General features: G+C 38.5%; 1 protein-coding gene across 7 annotated transcripts in view; it reads left to right on the top strand.

The window, feature by feature from the left end:
* The window catches only part of SLIT2 (slit guidance ligand 2), a 419,356-nt gene that overhangs the window by 357,596 nt on the left and 39,318 nt on the right, over positions 1–22,442 (top strand). For 6 of the 7 annotated variants that reach the window (XM_074951617.1, XM_074951615.1, XM_074951612.1 and 3 more), the window contains exons 26-29: positions 7,629–7,753; positions 7,894–7,991; positions 9,482–9,621; positions 17,747–17,773. In XM_074951617.1, coding sequence (XP_074807718.1) covers positions 7,629–7,753; positions 7,894–7,991; positions 9,482–9,621; positions 17,747–17,773 — 390 coding nt within the window. The remainder of the gene's footprint in view (positions 1–7,628; positions 7,754–7,893; positions 7,992–9,481; positions 9,622–17,746; positions 17,774–22,442) is intronic. The other variant, XM_074951610.1, reaches the window with a different exon arrangement.

Raw genomic sequence — 22,442 nt, 5'->3', positions numbered from 1 at the left:
GCTTCTCTGGTTCACAGTGGACACATAGCAGACTTATTTCTTTAAATCAGTGGCATAGCTTCATTTCATAGCAGCACAGTGGGAACCCTGGATACACTACTGTTATAAAGTGACACACTGTATATATCCTCTCCATGAGCCACAAAACAGTCTGCTCCTGCCTAAGCGAGTTGTAAGAACATTTGTGCTCTCTGCTAGGAACACCTTGACGGTTAAAGAAGACACTTCATAAATTGAGTAATTCAGAAACTCTTTTAAAATATTTTAAACAATAAAATGTGCTCAAATTTCTTTATTACAAAAATTAAAATGTTAACAGTTACATCCAGCTGAATTCAAGATAAATGCGCTTTCTATAGGGCCCACTGCATTGTTACCTGTCGCAAACACTGTTATAACTCTTACCTTATTCATCAAAGAATATAGTTTCACTAATCTCTGGTGCTTCATTCTCAATATTCCCAGCAAAACTTGTAAACGTTTCCATGATTATTCGGTCTGTGAGCCTTGCAGTTCCTGTGATGCAGCACAAACTGCCAGACTGGATTAGACCCAGTATCCTGTCTCCAGCAGTGGCCAGCACCAGATGCTTCAGAGGGAGGTGCAAGAAACCTCACAGCACAGAAATGTGGGGTAGTTTCCCTCCATGATGGTCTTATCCTATTCCTTAATAGTTTAGAGTAAAGAGATTGTTTTAAGGTTTTATCTCCTCCCCAATACTCTTTTTGTTCACGTTAACTGTTACCACTCTGGATGTTGTTGTTATCCATATAACAGTTCAGTCTTTTTTATGAATCTGACTAAGTTTGTGGTCTCTAAGGTCTTAGGCTATCCTAATTCTTGGCCCTTATGTGAAACAGGACTTCTGTTATTTTACATATTGGTCTTTCTTTTCTTTTCTTTTCTTTTCTTTTCTTTTCTTTTCTTAAACCTTTTAAATGTGTAGAGCACTTTTGCTGCTCCCCCTTGTCTCTAGATTCTTAAAGTTAAATACTTTGGACCACCCAATAAAAAGAATAAGAAATATGGGATTATTAAAGTGATCCTGCCTAAATTGATAACTCCTCCTGAGATGCTTAATAAATGTGAACTCAGTTTTTCTGTGCAAGGCTATTTTCTTGTGGTAGTGACTTAAGCTTACAGACTGAGTGAGCTCCAAGCTCTATTGACTGATTCACCTTTTAGCAAATTCTTCAAAGACATGGTGGTGCCAAAGATGCATCCTACATCCTTTCCTAAAATAGTTATAGAATTCTACCTTAGTTGATCATCAGGATGTTTTTCTTTTTCCATTTTCCAGCATGCTCACCTCAGTGAGGCTCTTCTCCACAGTTGGGTGTCGGAAGGTCAACTAGGCTTTTAGTAAATTAAAGCCATTAGAAATCTAACCTGTTTGTGTTGAGTTTTACACTAATTCATTAGGCTTTGCTGTCCCTAAGATAACTATTGTTCTAGTCTGACATGACTATTGCTCTAAAGTCATGTCAAGGCTGGTTCCTTATGAGACAAATCTGCTGCCACAAACAAATCATCTAGTCCTGACCAGGAGATTTGGAAACCATCCACTTGGATTTCTCTATACACATTTGCTAAGCATTATTTCTGACATGCTTATAACTAGACAGGATATGAGATGTGGTGTACGACTAGTACTACAAACACTCTTTCCAGGCTTTGTGTAGAGGGGTAGGGTATGGGGGCGGATCTTTTTCTCCCCCCTCCTTTTACAGCTAATTTTGTCAGGTTTTTTTAATAATCTTTGCTTAAAATAGAAATACTTTAAAATGTATGGAGTGTCTTCTCTCACACACCCACTCTATATATCTAGATCTATTCATCTTTTAGTGTTAGTGTTCAAGGTATGCGCATCTTGCTTGTGTTTCTTCTGTTCCCTATTGCAGCTTTTTCTTTCTTCACCCCTGCAGGTGTATTTATTTCATAGAAAATTTTCTGTAGCTGCTTTATCTCTCAGGAGTGGGGATCTGTTATGATGGGTGTCTTTAGAGAAGACAGAATTACTTGCCTGCAGCAGCCATTCTGTGAAGATGCACATGATAACAGATCACCAGTCATCACCACCCTCCGCAGTGAGTTGAAGGCCCTGTAACACATTTTGTCTTTATTATTCAGGGTGTGGGTTTTTTTCCATTCATACATAAGTAATTTATCCTTCTGCATAGAATGCATCTGGCAGCAGGGACATTGGGAGGAACATGTGTGCTGTACAAGATGTCCCTGCTGGAACCAAGAATTTGGAACTTGGAAGTTCGGGGTTTCTGCTTTGGTCACATGTAGGTGCACAGACCCAAGAATGGTAATTTGTTATAATGTATGTATTCAGAGAACAAGAATTGCAGAGAATTCCTTCTTATCAGTATTTGGGTTGCTATTGAAAGCAAAATGTATTGTTGAGGTTGGCTTATGTAACAGCTCGTTACTATCCAATGGAAAACAACTCTTCCAGTGAAAATCCCTTCTGAGTGGTAAACATTCACATAAATGAATCTTTGGAAGCTGGTGAATTATTTTTGAAGTTATAGGGACCTCTCCTGATTACATTTTTCCTTAGTCTATTTTTTCCCTAGGATTTTTTTCTAGTTTTTATTTTTATACATACCTCTAACAGACTCTCAATCTTTTACTTTTGGCTTTTCACAATCCATGCCCTGCTTCTAGAGATTCCAGGGCCTTGTGGTTTTCTCACACCAGGTAAGGTTGTAAATAGCCCTTGAATGGGTTATCTGGTTAAGACTAGACCTTCTGACCTTCCCTACATGTACCTCAAGCAGACTCCTTTCCTAAAACATGCATGTTTACTGTTTGTTTTCCCCCGCTCTTTTCTTGGATGAGTTTATGGGTGATTCTTTGTTATATGTTGTACAATATCACTATATAAATAACCTTGGTATCCTCTTCCAACACATTTCTTTGTGAGCTAATTTTGGTTTTGTTTATATTATTTTTCCTTTAAAAAGTGTCATATAGACTGTATGTATCTTACATGCTCGGTTTCTACATTATACAAAATCCCTCGGTATTTAACAGATTTATTTGGTAAGTGAAATATATACACATGCTGTGGACTTTTATATAATGTACAATACTGAGCAGTAGCCTATGGGCCTGATTCTTCTTTACATGAAGCCCCCTTTACATTTGCAGAGGGGTGTGAAAGGGCATAGTGCAAATAAGGTCCTAGAGCTACCCCTTTACTGCTGTTATGGTTCACAAAGTAAACAAACATCTGAGAACTATTTAAACCATGTCAGCTAAGCAACAGAGTGTAGAAAGAGATATCCTTTCTTTCTCTGTAGGTCTTGTCTGAGACATTCACATTATTTATCTTAACTAACCTTTGTTTTATTTCCATTTATATCTACACACAGAGAGACTCTAAAGTGTTAGCTTATGTTTACATTAAGATTTAATGTGGGCACAAAATATTTTTAAAAACAATGTTTTTTGAGCAAGAGTTGAATTAAAAGTATCTGAAACTTTTCCTTTTTTGTAACCCGATAGCTTTAAAAAGGTGAATCAAATTTTTCAGTTTGAAATAAGTATTTATAACGCAAAATCAGGCACAACTTTAATTACTGTCTCATTGGGACTTAGGCTTCTACGTGTCCAAGTCACTTTTGAAATTGTAAGTTAGGGCTTGTCCATACGGTGGAGTAATGCATTCTATGGGGGTGTGATTTATAAAGCACACTAATATGTTGTGAATTAATTGGTCTGTGTAAATCCTGCTGGTGTTCACCAAAGTTTCTCCAGTGTGCTTTAACATAATACTGTTTCAAACCAGCATGGTCTGTATGGAACAGTTAACGCACAATAAAGTGTATTTTAGAAATCAGACCCCCATAGAGTGCATTGCCCTGCTGTGTAGACAGGTCCTTAGGCTCCTAAATCAGTTAAGCACTTTTGAAAATGTACCCAAAATGAAAAGAGCAGTAAAGAGAGGAAACTGAGAACAGCATAAAGGAGCAGAACAGGAAGATATAAAAAAAAGAAAAAAAAAGTGTAGCATCTGTTTCTGCTCCTATTGAATAAGCAGGAATAGGAACAGGACCTCTAGATGTGGCGTTAAAGGTGACAACTGGCTTTGATTTGTAATAGGACTTCTGTAAATGAGATTTTATTTACTTTTTTTACTCACATGGCGTTTCTATCCTTTGAGCTGAATTCACATTATACAAGGAAAATTAGAATGTTGGATTCTGTCTAATTAGGGTAGGGTAAACTGACTTACATAAAACGAGCTGACAGAAATTTCACCAAAAGCTCAAAACACTTCTTGAGATAATTAAAAAATGGTATTTCTTCTTTTTCCCACACTGCGACACTACTGGCCTTTGTTGCTGTTTTGATATTTCTGATCCAACACTACAGATTACCAGAAACCTCCCAAAACAGCCTCTTCTCACAGGATTTCCATTTAGATTTTTAGATCAAAGAACTTCAGAGGAGAATCAAAATTATAGATAACCAAAATTTTTGACAGTAAGATTTTGTTACATAAGCAGGAAAGGAGAGTGTGTCCAATATGTGGGATATACAGCAGAGATGAGGAGGTAAAGATTAAGGGTTACAGCACAGTGTCATAAGTTACCAATTGCTTTTTTTCAGTACATCCCACTTTCTCCATATTTGCCTGATTTAACCATTGAGTCTTATGACATTCATTCAGGCAGAACTTTTAAGATAATTTTATGGCATTTGTTTCAACTTGCATAGCTCTGTTGTTTGTCTCTTTAACAGGAACTTTAATTAGTTTTACACTTCTTGTTTGAAATAAGCTGATGACACAAGAATGGTCAGTGATCCATATACAGTTTGTGTCACTAGTAATAAACACCACCTCCTTACTGTAGCTTAGTGCATTTTTATTTCTTTACATTGTCATACAAGCTCTGGCACAGAAGCACACCAATGCCAGCCGTTTTGAAAGTAAACTTTTGTCAGCTTCTTCTGTGCTAGAACACTCTACAATATCTTTATGATGGCATAGCTTTTCAGCTCCTTTCCATAAATGTTTTCTTCAATATAACAAAACCTCCCTATTTAACTCCCAAAATAAAATGTTTGATTATCACACAGGTTGGCAAGAAAAGCATGGAGTATGATTTGTAATTTATTTACTATTTGGTACAAACAGCCTTCCAGTGTACTATTTTAAATGATAAAATTATCCAGCCTAATGCCCAAAGTCATCTGTGAAGTGTCTTTGATTCGCTGGCAAAGCTATTGTTGATATTAGATTTTTTTTTTTCACATGAAAAGTCTCTTTCCATTTTAGGTGATTTTCTGCCCACCAAATTTTCCTTTAATGTTGACATAGCCCAAGAGCACCCACAAAGATGTGTGTTCAGCTCTGCATCTGGGTAACCAATCCTGCATTACAAGGATAGAAGGCTTCCATATCACATGCCAGAAGGGCCAGCACCAAAAGGCAGATTTAAATAACTCTCCTGGCCTGGACCCCAGCCAGTGTCTCTTCCTAATAGTTTCAATGTGTAGCTATGGCATTACTCAATGAAAGTTACTTATGCAGGATGTTTATTGCAAATAGCAACAGGTTAAAGATTAGCAAATGAAAGTTGTGTAAAATAATATTGGGAACGAGCAGTCACATGTCAGCTGGCCTTCTTTGTTGCAAGGCACCATCGATGTTTCAGGGAATTTTTAAAAAAAAAGTTTCTTTTTCAGGCTGCTACACCCAAGCAAGAAAAGTTTACTTTTTACCTATAACAAAGCAGCTGAATATACCTGTCCCTCAGCTGACTAAAGAGATAGGAAAAGACAAGGTGTTTTTGGCTTCCTACCCTATTGAGATGTAGAGTATTTTACAATTTTCAGCTTTCCTCTGCTTATTTGTGACTTTCAGAATAACACAATATTCTTATTTTCAGCTTTAATTTTTTTTTACCCTTTGTGTAGGATTACAAAGGAAATAAGATAAATGCAAGCCTCGACTTTGCAATCGCAAAACTACACATACAAGCACTGAACCAGCTTGCCCATTTATAAAAGTGCTTATTAAACAATACTCCTCTTATAAACCTATGCTTCATAATAACTATTTACAGTTCAAGAGCACACAGTAATCCAACCTCTCCATAGGAAAACACATAAAATAATGCAGTAAACCAGCCTTAGGTTTGAACAGCCACATGTAAACTTAATAACATAGGAACCTCAAAAGTTTTGATGTTTAGTTTAGATTAACATCAAAACATGCAGGGCCCCCTGTGGCTCTCCATCCCCATGGAGTCCTCCTCATCTCACATAGACTCTGTGACAGACTCTTCTTTACCTACTGTTGTTAACTTGGATAGTGAGGAGAGTGGGCCAATGGTTGGCTACACTTATCAGGCATTCTTAATAAATGACAGACTCAGTTGCCATTCTGTTCTCTTTTGGTCCCATCTCCCACATGGGCCTACAAAGACAAACCATGGGTTAGGCTCTGCTAATTGGACATCATGAAGAAATAGCATGCGACTTCAATCATGTAACAAAAATCCAGTCTACCCAACTCATAACTAGAAAATGAACCATGGGGAAAATGTGTTCTGAAATTTTCAGGCTCCCAGTTAATTGGTTAAATAATTTCTGCCTGATTTAGATGAAATTTTTTCCACACAAAAAAAGTTACAAGAAAAGGTACATTTTTGCAGATGCTCCAAAAATTCAAAAAGGGCAACTGTGAAGTATTTTAATATTATGGGGAGTACACAACAAAGTTCTCAGCTGATTTACATTGCAAAACCTCAGACTTCATAAGTATTCATTGCTCAATTCTGTTGCTGCAGTCAGTTAGGGTGAGGACTTGAATACACAAACTAACAAACAGTGCTCACCTGTATTGCAGGGAAGGTGAACAGAAGCATGGACACCAGCCCCAATCTGAGTCAGTAGGTGTATGCATGTGGTGGCAGTGCAGTCACATTGCTTGTAGGCTCACCACATGCATGAGTATCCACAATCTCAAGTTGCACATAGACATGGCTTTCTGTAGAGGAGGGTTAGAATAGAGGGGTGTTCACTTGGAGGCTTCATGGAGGGTAAGGTGGTAACATCATTCTATGACCGACCTCTGCACTGTAGTCCCATGATACCTCTGTGCTCATGCAACTGGTGATAATTTCACTTGCTGAGCTAGCCCATAGATCCTCCAGGTGGACAGTTGATATGGTTTAAAACAAAATGAAAAACAGCACAAAACACTGTGTTCTGTAACACCGCTAAGGACAAGCCTGAAAACTGTGACATTCTGGTTTTCAGAGCCAAATGAACGGTGACTGTGTTGTTCATTTCCGTCAGAACACAGTAGGGTGCGAGGATGGTAGATGCAGATGATTTATTTATTTTTAGACTTGAGGCGAGAGGAGGAGGAAATAGTTCAGTGGATTTTTTTTCCCTTACTGTTGGAAAATGAAGGATGAAGGCCAAATATTTTCAGTCTTGATTTTAAAAAAAAAAAAATGTTAAAGCTAGTCCTGCATATGGAATATGCAGAAATACCAGGATAAGTAGAAAATAAGCAAATTAACACAAGTGTATTGTCAAAAATAAATAAATGATGAGAGATGTTAGTTTCTGACTGTCAAATTTGTATTTCGTTTAAGGGCCTGTGGATGTTAATATACTTGCCAAATGTAGTCCCTGCTTATCAAATCCATGTAAAAATGATGGCACTTGTAACAATGATCCTGTTGACTTCTACAGATGTACCTGCCCATATGGTTTCAAGGTATGTACTGGGTGGCGAGAAGAGAGTTGAGGAATATGTAAGATTCATCGTTCGCCCCACTCATGAAAAGTCTCTTTTGGCTCTCTTCCACCAGTCTTTTTTGTTTTATTTTATCTTTTATTTTGTTGTTCTGTCTGCAGGGCCAGGACTGTGATATTCCAATTCATGCCTGCATCAGTAACCCTTGCCAACATGGTGGAACTTGCCATTTAAAAGAAGGAGAAAAAGATGGATTTTGGTAGGGGTTTTTTAAATCAATAAAAACAAAAGAAAAGTCTACTGAGATTGAACTGCTTGTTAAGGAAAACTAAAATCTTTTGGCTATTAATCTTTGGCTCCTAGAGAGTAATGAGGAGAGGAGATGTTTGTTGATAAGCACAAAACCACAGCAGTAGTCTTTCAGGGCTTCTGGAGTATTAGGAAAAAATTCTGTCCTCAGAAAGCTTAAAGTGCTTTAAAACTGTTTAAAAAAAATGTGATTAGTCAAGGCATATCAGGGCAAGACAACATAGTATTGACTCCATTATGTTAATTAATAGCTAGCTAGATCCCTGCTGAAAAAGTCTCACAATTCAGCTGTTGTTGTGTGTATTACTTCAACAGAAAGCATGTAAATGATAAGTTGTAAATCCCAGTGAAACAGAAAATTAATGATTCATTCCAAACCACTATGCCAGTAGATAAACATGCTGTGAGCATTTTTAATCTTGTTATTTAATCACACAGTACAATTACTCCAGATGTACTTCATGAATTATGAAATATAGTTCTTTATTAAATGACTAATAATTTCACATTAGAATGCTAATCTACTCTCAAGCTTGTTAGAAAAGCCACTTTAAAAAGAAACACTCTTTATTCTGCAATTCATTAAGAAATTATCCTTATTTATATATCCAAATTCTGTTTCAAGATTAGACTCTTTCCAATTAAAAATTAACTCTATACATTTTAATATCATGCAATAGTCATGTTTTAATAAGAATCTAAAGGGACACAGTCACAGTTTGAAACCTCATAATTTGACCTATCTTTCTTCTTTTTTAATATTGTGTGCATTTTCAAAAGTCCAATTAACAACATAATCACAGTTATGGGTGCAATATAAATATAATAGATACACTGAATTATATCAAAATATGTGTCAAGTATATAGATAGATAGTATAATATATAGATATAAATATATTTTTATTTATTATTTGTTTTTAATATACTACATGCTGTGAAAACATGCATAAATGAAGGTACAATCTCTGCCTTGAAGAGTTTACAGTCTTTACATAATAAATAAATCATCATTATATTACATTCATGTATATTGTATATTAGACTCTGCTCCTGCAAACATTTACCATGAGTAAAGTTAAGCATATGCATAATCTTTCCAAGATAAAGGCCTTCTATGTATTAATATATTATAACACTTTGGTGATATTTTGTATGTTTTAAAAAATCAGTTTTAGAGATCAGCACTCATAAGCAGTCCTATAATATAAAGGTAGCATGCATTCAATAGAAGAACATAAATGGGGAAGGAAACATTTAGTTTTGAAATGCAAGGATAGGTCTATAATTAAAATTATTTTCTGAAAAATACTGGCAGTGTTATAAAATTTAAAAAAAACTTTAGAACTCTTACAAATGATATAGAACTTAATAACTAATGTTATAATTATGTGTTTAGTTGTCTGATTCATCATAAGCAAGTATATTTTCTGTATTACAGGTGCACTTGTGCAGATGGATTTGAAGGCGAAAACTGTGAAGTGAATGTTGATGACTGCGAAGATAATGATTGTGAAAATAATTCTACCTGTGTAGATGGAATTAACAACTACACTTGCCTTTGCCCACCTGAATATACTGGTAGGAATATGAGAAAAAACGCAAGCAATTTAACACTGATTGTAAATTAATAGTATTATGCTTTAAAGTTTGTGGTTGAATCCTGGCTCCACTGAGGTCAATGGAAGTTTTGCCATTGACTACTGTGGGGTCAGGTTTTCACCCTGTGACTCTTTTATTTGGTTTATTTGGTCAAATGTATAATTACAAACAAAAAACACACACCAAACAACACACCACACTGCACCAATGCACTCTTGATGTTCATTCATTGATTTTTTTAAATTAACAAATAACATTTTGAAAGTTAAAAATCATGCACATTTTGTTTTAATTTAAAAGATAAAATTGTCTTCACCAGCACTAAGGTCCAGCTAAGCCCCGTGGAGGACAGTCAAGGAAAAAAGTAGGAGCTGTACAGATCTAAGATCAACCCTTATGGTTTCCTTCCTCCACCGCCACAAAATATTAACTGAGCACAGGGCTCACACCTTGCCAGAACAGAACAGTGGTTGTGGCAAGACCTCCCTCTACACAAAAGCATAGTGGTGACAAGGGAATATAATCTTATCTCCCTCTGTTCTCAGCCCCAGTGTGCGTGCTCATGCACACATGTGCTCCCCAGTAATTTTTTTCTTGTAGTTGTTTACCTGTCAGTGTCAGTTGCAGGCCAGGTATAAACCATTCCTTTCTCATATAAAGGGTGGTTACTCCAGTTTTATTGCTGTAGTTACTCTTATAGACTCTGTGGCCTCAGCTGGAAAGTGGGAATGGAAGATCCTGAAAATCAGGAACTTTAGAGAACAAGAAGCAGGGTATTTTATTTATTAAGATGCATTCACTGTGTGTCAGTAAATTGCTAAGTGCATATATAGTTTAAATACATAACTCATAATCAAACACACAAAGTATTTAAAGAACTGTCCTGACGCCAGAATAAACTCCACTCGATTGTCCTATCCCATAATCCCAGTTGGTCTCCCTGCCCCTAAGAAAACACACGAGAAAACAGGTGAGTCTTGCAGCATGCTGTAAAAATTACTAAATCTGGGCTCTGGTGGATGGCCAAAGAGGGAAGTGAATTCCAGAAACAAAGGTCCTCATCAAGAACACAACCACCAACATTCTTCTCTTTAAGCCAGGGCAATATTAACTTGAATGCCACACCCCCACTAAGTGCCCATACCTTTAGGCTTTAAAACTTAAAGCCAAAATCTTAAATCTGCACCCTGGAAATCAATTGACAACATGCGCAGGTCACAGAACTCAGGGAAATGTGTTTTGTACAAGGAATACCACTTACAAGTCATTTAACTGCATTCATACGCTATCTGCAATTTCCAAATGATTTGGTGATGTAGCTCCATGCAGAGTGAATTACAATAACTGAAATAGGAAAGGTATGAATAAGTATGGTGAGGTCCACATCTAAAAGAAAAGGACACAATGTTCTGTTAAGTACAAATGACAGAACACTCTTTTGCCATTTGCTACTATCAGTATATCTAGGAGCAACTGACGATTCAAGAGAATCCCTAGCTGTAAGTCTTAGAAACGAATGGTAGCCAAACCCCAGCCCGAATAAAGGTGCATATATAATGTCTGGCATTTTTCCTGTAATCCTTATATCAGTTTTATGTGAGCTGAGTCTCAGCCGGCTAGCTGTCAGCAATTTCAAAATCTCCATTAGCCACTAGGTAAGTCATTCCACTGCACAAGCAGATTGGAAGAGATGGAAGTATAGAGCTAGGTGTCATTAGCTAACCATTTTCTGCATCAGCTCTTTTGAGGTTTTGTGTATCCATGGAAAAGGTTAAGTCCTCATCTGCATGAGCTTTTAGCCCTAGTAACTTCGTAGTGTGTTACCAGAGTTTTGGTTTGTTTTTGTTTTATGGCTTTTGTCTCAGACTGTCTTTTTTCCAGATAGGTTAGACTACTCCAGTCCTGTCTGCTGAGACACGAACGTCACAGGGCCATAACTATTTTATGAACATCTTTAGAGTTAATTATGTAATAACATAAAATTATTAAGCATATTTTTATACAGTTTCTGTCCTGCTTTGCTTTTTAAGTGTCTCTGCCTATACGTGGTTAGGGAAATGTAACGTAACAAATTGGGAAGTGAGAAATCTTGGTAATGTGTTTTTATTTTAATTTGCTGTTGCAGTTGTTTGTTTTTTAGTCTGGTGGCAAAACACCAGAAAACAGTATTGTAACTTTAAAAACAAAACAGAAAAGCTGACTTGTCCTTGGGGAAATGTCAGGTAATTTACATTTCTGTGGAGGGCAGCATTCTGTCCTTGGACAGAATGGCTCTAAGAAGAAAACTTCATCCTGGTTTCTCTAAATCAAAACTTTGATTTGGTTTTGTTGTTGCTTTAAGGCTAGTTTAAAGAAGAAAATAACTTGAACTCTTAAAAACAATTAACTCTGTTTTCAGAGATGTACTGTGTATTCACAATTCCTGTTGATTGTAGTCAGTGGGAACTTGTAGGTTCTCAACGTCTCTGAAAATAAGGTCAAACAGTTTTATAAGCTCTGTACTATTAATTGTATGATCTTTAGAGATTATGGTCAAGATTTTAAAATACTTCAATACCTCTCAGGTTTTCCTCATCCTGTCCCTCCCCCTCTCTCCCCCCCACGAAAATACTTTCTAAATATATATGGCCAGATTTGCCTGGTGTATATAACTCTATACACCATAAAATCAGCTACTGTGATTTCACCCAGTGTACAATGACTTCACATCCTGCCTTAACTGACCCTGCAGTCTCAAATAAATAAATAAATAAGCCTATCATGTTATAATTATAACTTTGTACAGCTAACAAACCATGTCAAGATCTGAGAATGGGGAAACAGTAGTGTACAGAGTATAAAACAATGTTACAATTGGTTAAAGGTCACAAATTGTTTTATGATATTTTGTTCTCTGCCTGATTCAAAGGTAAGTAACTAAATCTCAGTCTAAGTAACTCAATCTGCATGAAGAACTTCGTAAACTTCACATGTAGCAATCTCTACATACTGCAGTCCATTGTCTCCCACAATTCTGGATATCTGGGCTGCTCTCCTCTCTCTGCAGCTTAACAGAAGCAGATCAGTGTTTGGCATTGCACTCTCTGGCCATGCTTCCCCCCTTTCACCCCCCCCTTCACTTCAGCTTGCCACCATATTCTCCATGACAGCAGACAGTGGCAGTTTTTGTAGCTCACACCCTCACTCTTCTGTTTTTTATCTTTTTCTGCCTACTTTTTGGGCAGTGGGTAGCGGTGCTCTTCCTCGCCGCATTCCTCCTCCTCCCTTAGTTGGTTAGCCCCTCAGGGATTTAACCTTCCCTGAGTCTCTACTTCAGCATCTTCCTGCTGGCTCCTCTTCCCCTGTACAGGCAAAGCAGAACAGCCAAGAAAACATTGGGTCAAACTGAAGCACTGTGAGGCAGCTTTTCCAGGCTTGGCAGACAGTAAGTTGTGCCCAGTCTGTACTCAGACAACCAACTCTAAATCTGTTAGGTCCTGGGGCTACCAGTCAGACAGGCAGATCAGGTTCCCTACCCACCCAGGCAGACGCAACTCCAATGGGGGAAAATGGACCAGGAATCCCAGCAGGGTGAGGCTCCAAAAGTGATGAGGACCTTGACTGCTCAACTTGGGGGTAAGTCCCAGGGAACTCTTGCAGAACAAAGTGGGGAGGCTTGTAGGGCCAAAAGTCCTCCTCCCTCCCTCCCCCCCATCTAAAAGTGAGTTCTGAGTGCCCTGGAGAAAGAAGCAGGGTCTCTAATTAAACTCCTTCCCTCACAAGCCAACCAGGAGAGGTTGGACAAGAAGTCCCACCATCCTGCTGGGAAATGGGACTCAGCAGGGGAGGATTCTGAATCAAACTTCTTGTGAGGGCTTCAGACCCTAAGGAAGGCTAGCTGCAAAAGGACTCACCAAAGCCACAGCAGAGCTATTACACTCCTGAAACAAGCTAAACAAGTTAAAAAATGTAAACAGGCAAAAAACAGAAAGAAAAATCACACAAAAAAACAAGAAATACAAGTCCTATGTCGTCTTTTCCTCCTTAGCCTCTTTCTGCTCCTCCACTGGGGAAGGTGAGCAGTCTGGCTCTGAATCCAAACAGGAATCGGGGGGAAAATAGAGCAAAGGTTTTTCGTGTTTTTTTTTTTAAAATGTAAAGCTACATGCATCAAGGCTGTTCCATGATTCAAACCCAACCTGAGCAATCTCATCAGAGTAAGCCTTAGAGTAAATTTCTTGTCTCAAAAGCCTTCCCCGAGGCAGCAATACTTCTTTGTTCTTCCTTTGAGGAAGTGATTAGGGATGAATGGAACAAGCCTGATAAGGACAAGCACATTAACAAGAGCAACCTCAGGCTCTATAACTAACATTCAAGAACCTAAGGGGTCTATTGATGGCTCTGTAGCATCCCTTCCCTGGGATGATTAGCCCCTCTGAAGGGGCGTTTTACCCCAAGGATCCTACGGATAGAAAGATGGAGGCCATTTTCAAAAAGGACTTAGAAGCGTCCTCCGCCACACTCTGAGCGTCCTAGCAGCTACCTGCTTTGAAAGATCCCAAAGCCCTTAAGGACAGAGATCATCCTGACTTTGATTCCATTTTAAAGCAAGTCTCCCAAGCAGCAGCATTTGTAGCTAACACCTCAATGGATGCAATGAGCTTCTCAGCCTCTGTCAAACACTGTCTATGTCTCCATCTCCAGACAGTTGATACTCTAAGCTAGTTCTTTGCACTGCCAAATTTACATGCTCTCTCCTTTTTGGAGAAAATCTGGAGAAGGTGGTGGCTGATTGTGGCAAAATCCAAACAATCTCTCCCTTCCTCACTAAGTGCCCCCAGAAAAGAGTTTAGACTGGCTTTCAGACAGAGGCACTCCTTTTGCCCCTCATCCTCACTCAGGTAACATCAAAGGGACAATAGATTCTCCAAGGGAAAACAGCAAAATTGAGGTCTAGGGGGAAAGCTTAGAGGGATCGCAGCACTTCAAACTTATTGTTCAGACATTTGGCCTCTCTTCAACCAACCCATTCACGAATCCTAGGAATACAAAGAGATCAAAATACTTCACAAGGGAGGCAGACCCTTAAGCCCTGGGGACAGATGCCCTGTTGCATGGTTGGCTGCAGGGCCTACTATGTGCATTTCCACCCTTCCCACTACTGGGGAAGGTGGTCCAGAAAATAAAATGAGAACAGGCGATGGTAATTCTTATAATTCCTCATTGGCCAAGGAGACCTTGATTCTCAGACCTCATTTAACTGTAACTCCCACACCAGCTTTCGTGGAGAGCGGACATCCTCTCACAAAGCGGTGGAGAGCGGTGGAGAGACATCCTCTCTTCATCTAGACTCAAAATGACTTCAACTAACAGCAGGGCTATTGAAAGGGAGGCACTGGAAGGTCTCAGTCTGCCCTCCAGAGTCATTAAGGCATTGCTTTTGGCTAGAAGACTATAAAAATACTCCTCTGTCTGGTCAGATTCTACAAGTGCTCAGTATAATGCATATCCTGGAATCCTAACCATTCTATACTTCCTCCAGAAAGGCATAGAAAGAGGCCTTCAGCCCTGTACCATTGTATGTCAGGTGTCCGCTCTTAGGAGCGTGCTTATTCTCAGGATCCTCTGGCTCTCTGGCAGAAAATTCACAGATAGCAAGATTCCTTCAAGTAGTCCAATTAGCCAGATTAGCGGTCAGATCACTTTCCAGAATGGAACCCACCTCTGGTTTTGAGGACTGGCAAGCCATCTCTTTGAGCCTTTGACTTCACTGTTGGCCTTTTATTTATCTGTTAAGACTTGTTTCTTAGTAGCCATCCAAGCTTAGATATCAGAAGAGCCTTGAAAGTCTATCTCAAACATATAGAGTCCGTGTCCTTGCACACAAAATGCCAGGGACTTAGAGTTTTCAAGTGCTCCATCATTTGGCGGATTAGATTATGTATTGTGGATTGTTATACATCATCAGTGTTTCCTATACCAGAAGGCATCAAGGCACAATCCACGAGATCCTTAGCAACTTCATGGCGGAATGAGCAAGTGTATCCACTCTGGAAATTTGCAAAGTGACCACTTGGTCTATAGCTAATATCTTCATTAAGCACTACAAGGTGGACTTTCTATCAGAAGGGTCTGCAGATGGTGGTCTAGAATAATATGGACCTTTGAGTGAGCTCACAAAAAGGTGGGTACTTCTTTTCTACCAACCTCTTCTTTCATAACCCTCCCTATGTCTGATCACTGCTCGCTACTTTCCAGACATCCAGAATTGTGGGAGATGCTGGGCTGCAGAATGGAAATTTTCTTACCAATAATTTCCTTTCTGCAAGCAGAATTCTATGCACCTAGATGGCTCATGAGCCAAGGGTCAGCCGTTAAGTAGAATCATTACTGTAGGACAATCCTTGCTGATCTAATGTACATAGTTGTTTCATTATCTCTGGAATATTTGTCAATAATGAGGCTATGCAGATTTCATAGTTTGGGAATAACTCATCTGGTGGCAAGTGGAAGCAGAGAAGGCCTGGCCAGAGACTGCTTCACCTCTGTGAAGTTGCAGAGAGAGGAGACCAGCCCAGATGTCCAGAATTAGAATTGTGGGAGATACTGCTTGCTTAATAGAAACAGTATCGTAATTTTTTTTAAAGGGAAAAAAACTATTAACAATGTTTCAGGTGTATTTAAAATATTTCTCAGCAGTGTTTGCAACTCAGGCCTTCCAGCATTCTTCTAATGTGTGAGAACTGAAAATTGAAATCGACTATAAATAAATGTGAAACTGACTAATCTGGTTTTATTTGTCCTCACTGGGTAAAATGCCATAGATAACCAGAGTATAAACAGTGACAAGTGAATATCATTTCGTTCACATTATTTGTATTTTAGTCATCTAAACCATCATTAACACAGAAAAATATATTTCTTAAAAATATTTTGATAGTGTTCCATTAATCAGAACTAGCTGTAAAATCAATTGAAGTGAACAATTACAGGAATCTAGGGCCAGATCTTCAACTGGTGTAATATGCCCTAGATCACCATTGACTTCAGTGGAGTTACACTGATTTACACCACTTTTTTAAAGCTTAATTCCTTTCTTCTCTAAGACTTAATTAGTAGTTTGGATTATATTTTTCCAATTAGATTCTTGTGGTTCTTGTTCTGTTCTATTAATTCTTGGATCTGTCCATGTTGAAGATTTCATGGTGCATGGCAACTGAATGTGGACTTGCACCATGCCAGAATATTTTTTAAGTGAATGGCTGTCTGTAAATGCAGTTTAATATTTCTACACAGGATAAGGAAAATGTTCAGAATTTGGCAATCTAAAATGTAAATTGTTCATGCTTGAGTTTATTTTTTGGGATGGTAGGCATGATAAGATCTCAAGATTATCTCTGAAACAGCAGTTTCCTGTATAGGTAAACTTTCAAAATACTGTGAAGGGTATTCTATCTCAAAACCTGTCAATGTGTGCATGTCTCCTGCCACATTTTGAAAATTGTTGTCTAACAGTTGTCACAGAATTGAAAAATGTGGCTTGTGGCTTTCTTAATAGTCATAATTCCATATCTGCCAAGTTAAGATTGTGCTTTGCAGTTAACACTATCATCACAGTGTCAAAGACAAGTATGGTATGTGTGTTGGACTGTAAACATTCGTAAGATGTCACAGAATGTAACTATGAAACCCACAGTAAGCACACAGGAGCAGAAGAGACCTGGAGTTGCTGATGAATAACGTGTAAAGTTGCTCACATTATGTCCTGCACTCTTTAACTTTGCCTTGCTGTCTTAATTATCATCTCATTTTTTATCCTCAAATCTAATGAATGTCAGGTCATTACATGTACATACTAGAAATTAAAATGGATCATTTCTCTTGTTCATTACCATGTCATTAGAACACATATCTCCTTGGTCTAGCAGTGCAACTCTTTCTATGCCAGCAGTAGCACATACTTCTTACTTTTCTTGTTTGTTTTGTTCTGCTGTAGGTAAAAATTTGAAGCTTGCTTCACTTTGCTATGCAAACCTCTCTGCTGCTATAGTTGTGCATTAGCTTAATGTGCTGTTGTATTACAATGTAAAAAGTCTCTTGTCTCTTCTGTCTTTGTCACTGCAAGCTGCTAATCTGAATGAAGTGGAAAAAGGTCAGTTGTCTTTTAAGCCTATTTTCACTTACCTTCGTTTCTTGCTTTTCTTTTCTTTAAAGGTGCATGGATTTAAGTGTATGCATGTGATCAGAGAAATGATATAGTTAACATTTAGCAAGCTTACCCTAAATCCTCAGATCGGGCATTTTACTGTTTGTCCATACATGTCAAATGAATGCTATTAAAGGTAAAAATACAGCTCTTGCACGGAAGACAGTGATACAAAAACAGATCATTAACGCTGTATACATTCTTTTTAAAATATACTAAAACTTACCTTATGCATCCTCACTGGTGACCAATAAAAATGGCTTGCTTTACAGAGATGGTCTCCTAATAAAGCATGCACCCAACCCAAGTAACACATACTTTGGTTCAGTTCTAATGCTTTCTAGATTCTAAAATACCCATTTAATTTTCTTATATGAATTGTCCTGCTAGACATTAGGTTGTGATGTCCTCCTGTTTATCATTGTAGTGACCAAGTGTTACACCATATACTGCACCTAAAAAATCACACAGTGATAAGAGGCTGTGCAACAGAGAAAGTTAATAGAGATATATGCAGCCTTAATTTTGAGTAACCTTGTTTTGGGTTTCTGTCAAAATATTAATGTCACTAAAACACAAGGTTGATTTAACCCAGTAATGGAAGAGATTCTGATCAATCATTTTGAATTACATCAGTTCTTAGCACTGGTATTTCATGATTAATTTTAAGTAGCTGAAGGATATGCCTGTTTTTCCTCCTCCTCATTTCCTGTCCTCTTTCCATCTCTTCCCCCAAACAATCTGCCCCATCACAGAAAATCCTCCTATAGAGAGGTGAAGGGTGGACTGAGTTTGTTAGTGCCATTCTTTGAATGGGTGGGAATGGGTCATTGAAATACAACATAAGATACTCCTGTGGGTTCTGTTTGCTACTCAGAACCACACTCAGATCCTGAACTAGGAGTGGGCATACTACAGCCCGGAGGCTGCATCTGTTCCTCCAGATGTTTTAATCTGGCCCTCTAGCTCCCACTGGGGAGCTGGGTCTTGGGCTTGCCCCACTCTGTGTGGCTCCCAGAAGCAGTGGCATGTTCCCCCCTCTGGCTCCTGTGCATAGGGACAGTCAGGGGGCTCCACACACTGCCCCTGCCCCAAGCACCACCCCCACAGCTCCCATTGGCCAGGAACTGCAGCCAGTGGGAGCTTCAGGGGCGGCATCTGCGGACAGGGCAGTGTGCAGAGCTGCCTGGCCGCACCTCCTCATAGGAGCCGGAGTGGGGACATGCCGCTGCTTGAGGTAAGTGCCACCCAGAGCCTGCCCCCCTCCTGCACCCCAGTCCCCTGCCCACCCATCCTAAACTCTCACCCTCATATGGTAGCTCATTGCTCTGTGACCACCCTGCCAGGCTGGTGTACAATTGGTTTATTTTATTATGACTATTAGTGTGCATATCATTAGGAAAGCTAGCTACCATTCAAACACAACACCACTATTTAAAAATAAATCCATCATCTTATTTTTAATGGTGAAACCAAACCGCACTGAAAAACCAAACCAAAACCAAACTGCACTGACTACTGAACTAGCCCATGTAATTTTTAAGATGAAATTTGTTTTATAAGTGTGCAAAGTACTTTTGTCACACTCACTGAATTCTTGCAGTATAAAGTATAAATTATCTGAATTTTCTTTCAGAACTTTAAAAATATCAAAATGTGAATTTTTTGTGTCCATGAAGAACATTGTTTAAAATGGAGTATAAACTGTAGCTGTGCTACTGTGCACACAGGCTTCCCAATTCAAGCTTGAATGGGTATCCCCCTTGTATACTTATGTCTACTCATTGAAATACCTGTTTTATAGGAGATTAAAAAGAGAAAACATAATCCGAAAAAAGGTGGTAGTTATTGGATATGTGTGAAACAAGTGAAAAACATAATATATTGTAATTACTGTAACCCACACAATCAAATTATTAAAAAGCTCAGGGGAGGTAAACTAGGATTCAAAGACAAAATTAAGCAAGTGTGCAGAAATGTGATGCACATTTTATGCTAGTTAGTTTACTAGTATATATGAAATTGCATTTAACTGATCATAAAGTACTAGCAGTAGAAGTCTGTTTGTTTATTGCAGAGGCCTTTATGTCTTAATTGTTAATTCGGTAAGAAAAAGAGGAATAATAGAAATCAACAATTAACTCAGTTTAATGAAGTACTACACCAACCAATTATATAACCTGATTTAAACATTTCCAAAAATACAGTATTTACACAGCCCTAGGGCTAACGACTAAAAACGTAAATGCATCTAATGCACTTGGGCACCGTTTAAGTCATGTTCCTAAGTACCCTGCTGAATCAAGGCCTTGGTATTGTGACTTATGAGAGTTCAAAGAGAAATGCTTTTATTACTCTCACCCTGGGTTGTTCCTAATAAAATATTCCATTTAGTGTAACTAGTTTAACTCAAGGGATTGTAAATTATTATTAGAGCACTGTGATCGTTCCACTAGTTATGATGCATTTGCACTCATGATTAAAAGCCAAATCCTGAGAATGTACACAATCCTTGATAACGTGATTAGATTCATTGACTTCAGTGGGACTACTCCCAGGAGTACTGTTTGGTATCATCAGGCCATAATTCACTATTTTTCTGCATGATGTTATATTGTTTTTAAAATACTTATTGCACAATCCTTACCTGCCAATACCTATTATTGCTTTATTGTTATTATCACATTAAACAGCATAATAAGTAAGGTCTCAGTCTTGCACTGGGGATCCACTAGCATGGGATGTAAATGAATGGAATTCCACTGGCATAAAATTGGAATAATGCAGAGGTGAAGCAGAGCCAGAAGTTATGTTTAAAATAATTTTGACAGTCTGATTTTCAGTGGTTTGCAATGGGACTTTAACACTCTGAGTTGAAATCTGCTTCCTAATGCCACTGAGAATTTTGTTCTTTAATGTTAGTTAAAACAACTTAAAACTTTGTTCTTTTGTTTTAAGTGGCATGGTGGTTACAGTTTCATTTAGATTACACTATATTTTCCCATTCATATGACAAGTACTTTAATAGTTTGAGATGATACAGTACTTAGATTGTGTAAAAAGAAAAGGAGTACTTGTGGCACCTTAGAGACGAACAAATTTATTAGAGCATAAGCTTTCGTGAGCTACAGCTCACTTCATCGGATGCATACAGTGGAAAATATAGTGGGGAGATTTTATATACACAGAGAACATGAAACAATGGGTGTTACCGTACAGACTGTAACAAGAGTGATCAGGAAGGTGAGCTGTCAGCCACCAGGTTTGCCATGACATTATCGGGGATACTGTTCCTGACGGCTTGTAGTCCATCTTTGTGTGGAATGTTGGTGTAGAGGGCTTCTACCCTGCTGAAGTGAAGAAACAGATTGACAGAGCCAGAAGCGTACCCAGAAGTTACCTACTACAGGACAGGCCCAACAAAGAAAATAACAGAACGCCACTAGCCATCACCTTCAGCCCCCAACTAAAACCTCTCATCATCAAGGATCTACAACCTATCCTGAAGGATGACCCATCACTCTCACAGATCTTGGGAGACAGGCCAGTCCTCACTTACAGACAGCCTCCCAACCTCAAGCAAATACTCACCAGCAACCACACACCACACAACAAAAACACTAACCCAGGAACCTATCCTTGCAAGAAAGCCCGTTGCTGACTGTGTCCACATATCTATTCAGGGGACACCATCATAGGGCCTAATCACATCAGCCATACTATCAGAGGCTCGTTCACCTGCACATCTCCCAATGTGATATATGCCATCATGTACCAGCAATGCCCCTCTGCCATGTACATTGGCCAAACTGGACAGTCTCTACGTAAAAGAATAAATGGACACAAATCAGACATCAAGAATTATAACATTCATAAACCAGTCGGAGAACACTTCAGTCTCTTTGGTCACTTGATTACAGACCTAAAAGTGGCAATTCTTCAACAAAAAAACTTCAAAAACAGACTCCAACGAGAGACTGCTAAATTGGAATTAATTTGCAAACCGGATACAATTAACTTAGGCTTGAATAAAGACTGGGAGTGGATGTGTCATTACACAAAGTAAAATATTTCCCCTTGTTTATTTCCCCTCCTACTGTTCTTGTCAACTGCTGGAAATGGCCCACCTTGATTATCACTACAAAAGGTTCCCCCCCGCTCTCCTGCTGGTAATAATTCCTGATCACTCTTGTTACAGTCTGTATGGTAACACCCATTGTTTCAAGTTCTCTGTGTATATAAAATCTCCCCACTGTATTTTCCACTGTATGCATCCGATGAAGTGAGCTGTAGCTCACGAAAGCTTATGCTCTAATAAATTTGTTCGTCTCTAAGGTGCCACAAGTACTCCTTTTCTTTTTACGGATTCAGACTAACACGGCTGCTACTCTGAAACCTTATATTGTGTAGTTTGTCAAACTCTCAACGTTCCACTTTAACTCCATATAGTTTAACTAGAACTAACATTCTCTAAAACAATCTGTTGTATGAATCAGATGTAGTTAATAACTAGTGACTTCAGTCAAAAACATGAGGAGGAAAAACTATATAACTTTCATGGAAAGTTAAAAGACTGCAGAAATAGACTTACAATTTATGGTGGCCTAGCACAAAA

This window comes from Natator depressus, chromosome 4, assembly GCF_965152275.1.
Source record: "Natator depressus isolate rNatDep1 chromosome 4, rNatDep2.hap1, whole genome shotgun sequence".
Classification (NCBI taxonomy): Eukaryota; Metazoa; Chordata; order Testudines; family Cheloniidae; genus Natator; species Natator depressus.
Note: the sequence above shows the minus strand (reverse complement) of the source record. Positions and strands in the feature narration are given on the sequence as shown.